The 3,318-nt window shown below is 49.1% G+C and overlaps 1 protein-coding gene across 1 annotated transcript; it reads right to left on the bottom strand.

Annotated features, from left to right (window-relative positions):
* Positions 1-1,909: 1,909 nt before the first annotated feature.
* Positions 1,910-3,094, bottom strand: LOC104444383 (auxin-responsive protein SAUR36). Its single transcript, XM_010058040.3, has one exon. It carries the CDS (start codon positions 2,653-2,655, stop codon positions 2,098-2,100), a length of 558 nt encoding a protein of 185 aa, XP_010056342.1. The 5' UTR covers positions 2,656-3,094; the 3' UTR covers positions 1,910-2,097.
* Between the last annotated feature and the right edge of the window lie 224 nt (positions 3,095-3,318).

Here is a 3,318-nt window from a genome sequence, read left to right as displayed (position 1 = left end):
CAACGAGGGAACATTCTTCCTAGTATCTACGTTGTTGTTTGACAAGTTGGGGCAAGTATATGTGGGTGGTATCTTCATTATTTACCTTTCCCACTTAGTTTTGTAAAATGTGTTTGATTTGAAACCAGTTCGGTATCAGATATGTTTGTAGTCTCACGTAATCAACACCTAGATCATTGCATCGGCGGATAATTATGCAACCTCAAACTAGCAAGGCACATTAAAATGCTACACTAAAGCCAATGAGCTGTGATCAGAACCGACAATATCAATAGTGTTGATGGTAGACATAGATGAGATTGCCCACCCCAATATCATAACAAGTAAGACGCTGCAAGTTAGATATATATTTAATCCCACATCATTCAAACTTGGATAAGTATACAGGCAGAAAAAATCTAGCACTTTTTAACCTTTTAAGGATGTGGGTCATTGGGTGATTAGGAGTCAAAGTAGATAATATCTTTTCAATGGTAAGTGCTGCACGTTTACTGGCCACCTTCTTTTTTATTCATTTTCCTCTTTGTGATACTTTCTCTAGCGTACGTACGGAATACGGTGCGACATACCAAATCAATCCAATTTCGATTCAAAGGTCAGCAAATCGATTAATCTATTCCCAAGTGGCCTACCTCGAAATTGGGCTTTTCATCATTTCTAGACAATTTCTCTATCGGCGTGACTCTTCTGCGACACTTGGCTCGATCGGAGTCGTCTTTTGCGGCCTTACAGTCGTTGCCTCCACAATCAAAATGCCATTTGAGTGTTGACTAAGTCTAACTCCCCCCAAAAAGGGCCCGTTAGAGCCATCATAGAGGCACTTTCTTTCCTTTCTTCTTTCTTATTCTTTTCTTTATTGTTCTTTTTCTGGATGCGGGGATTGCTCCAACGTCTAATTCCTGATCTCTATTCGAGATTCTCCTCCTCCTCACCACCATCACCACTACCACCACCACCACCCAAGTTGGTGAAAGGGACATCTATGGTGACGACGCAATAGTAAGCGCCAAATAATCGGGCCGGTGATGCTGAGTATACTAAGATCGATCCGTTGAATTAAGGTTTGAGTAATATATCGCCATCTTTGATGCGATCCCCTCATTATCCAATTATAGCCTGCTGCGTCGAATTTAACTATTTGTATATCGGTCTGGATACACTAAACATCACTAATTTCTCCATCATATACATCAGAATTTAGTGTTAATTAAAGAAGGAAAATACGTAGTCGGTCCTCTACTCCCATGGAATATAATTTCTCAACTTGTCTTAGCTTGTGTGACGCCACGGATTTTGACGAGTTTTAGCTCTTCGTCATGCAATTTCAGCAAGCACGATTCAAAAGAGACAAGAACTTTAGAGCGTTCGTAGATACTATATCCCCGATGGAGTTGAATAGTTGTGCACTTGACAATATTAGTTAAATCTCTTCATTTTTTGTCACACGTGGAAGAGCGAAATGAATAATATATAAATTCTCGACCTTAACAGCACCACAAATTTACATACCAAGCCAATTTTTGGAGAGGGGATTCATCTCCACACGTAAGAAACAAACAAGAGGGAAAAGAAGAAAAAAAAAATCCTTGGTACACATCAAGCAAATTGGAACCCATCACGTCCCCGTCATGATTTTACGGCATATCTTTGTAATATTCTTCTTATAACCAGCCAAAGCACATGTTCCCTTCCCTGTCATTTACCATACGCCAAGCATCGGCCCTCAGGGCAAGTAACCAATCCGACAAAACGTGGGTTAAATCGAAAAAATTGGGGGAAAAGAAATAGAAGGGAAATTATTAATGGAAAATCAAGACCCTTCCCAGATCATACGCAATGCCACGTCACCAATCTTCTTCAAGAAAGCAGGCAAGAAAGAAAAGAAACCCTAAAGAAGAGGAGAACCGAAGAAGATGAACAAAACTTTGACTATATTCACATGTATGAAAGTAGTTCAGGTACTAGTACTGCTACAATATTGTATGAAGGAAGAATGATAATAATCTCTATCTTTTTCATCATCGTCTAGTCTACAATCGGCGCATATCGAAATGATCGGACGCCTCGATTCATCTGTGCGCATGATGGCGTTGCTCGTCAGTAACACCGCTTCAGCGCCATCCTCGCACCGCCGCGACCGCCGCCGCCACCGGCGGCGATCTTGGTCTTGACCCGCTCGAATTCCGATACGCCGCAGGGGATCGTGATCCCGCCCGGGTGGTCGTAGCCGAACTCCTCTTCGGCCTCCCTCAGGAGCTCCCCGAACAGGGGATGGTTGAAGTAGATCACCGGCACCAGGACCCGGCAGAAGTCGGCGTCCTTCTGGCCGACGTAGACCGCGAGGTGCCCCTTGGGCACCGCCGCCGCCGCCGAGGCGGGCTGCGGGTCTTTGCCCACGGGCAGGTAGCCCGACCCGGGCTTCGCGGAGCAGAGGCACTTGGTCTTGCTGGTCAGGCGGCGGCCCCACGTGAGGAGCCTCGACACGGGCGTCCTCCGCGGTTCCCGGGGCGGCGGCGGGAGAAGCGGGGACGAGGCCGGGGTGCCGAGGCGGAGGTAGGCGACCGGGTTCTTGGGTCGCCGGAGGATCCACCGGGTGGCCCGGCAGAGGCGCTTCTTGAGCTTGATGCCCCTGAATCTGAGCTTGAGCGTCCTCATCGGAAGGCACAGGACTCGAACAGGAAAGAGAGAGAGGAAGAGGAACGAACAGAGACAGAGACAGAGAGTAAGCGCGTGTTCCCGTTACGATGTGGGGGGTTTCAGGCGGAGGGCGACGGACATGGCGAGGCGGAAGAGGGTGAGGCAGACTTCCGACAGGGAGGAGGGCACGTTAGACATTCTCTCGATCTGCTGCTTCTCCTTCTGGTTCCCGTCCGAGCGAGGCGAGTCTCATGCGTGGGCGAGGCTCTTTCCACCCTCCTCCCTTCTCCGATGCTCTGCTGCTGCAGGAACAGAGACGGAGAAGAGAGAGAAAGATTGGAGATCGAGTCGGAGATAGGGTTGAGTAGCGGAAGGCACGCGAGGTTGCGTAAGGAAAAGGTCCAGTTAAATAGCGGGCGTAGAGAGAGAGAGAGGGGGGGGGGGGAGAGGAAAGGTCATGGGAGCGAGATCGGGGAAGGAGGAGGGGAGAGTCGGACATGAAGGTTGAAGATTCCGTACAGAAGAGTCGGGAGCGATGGGTGCCGTCGGATCGGGGGGAGGACCACGTGTGGCGTCCACATTGGATCCCCGCGCTCGACGGCTCTTGGCGATTTATGAGTCGCGGGGCCCGCGGACGGCGATCGGACGGAGGAGCCGCCATCATCCTGTGATCGCGTCATA

Source organism: Eucalyptus grandis, chromosome 5 (genome assembly GCF_016545825.1).
Source record: "Eucalyptus grandis isolate ANBG69807.140 chromosome 5, ASM1654582v1, whole genome shotgun sequence".
NCBI classification, from domain to species: domain Eukaryota; kingdom Viridiplantae; phylum Streptophyta; class Magnoliopsida; order Myrtales; family Myrtaceae; genus Eucalyptus; species Eucalyptus grandis.
The sequence above is the reverse complement of the archived record's forward strand: the minus strand, read 5'-3'. Positions and strand labels throughout refer to the sequence as shown.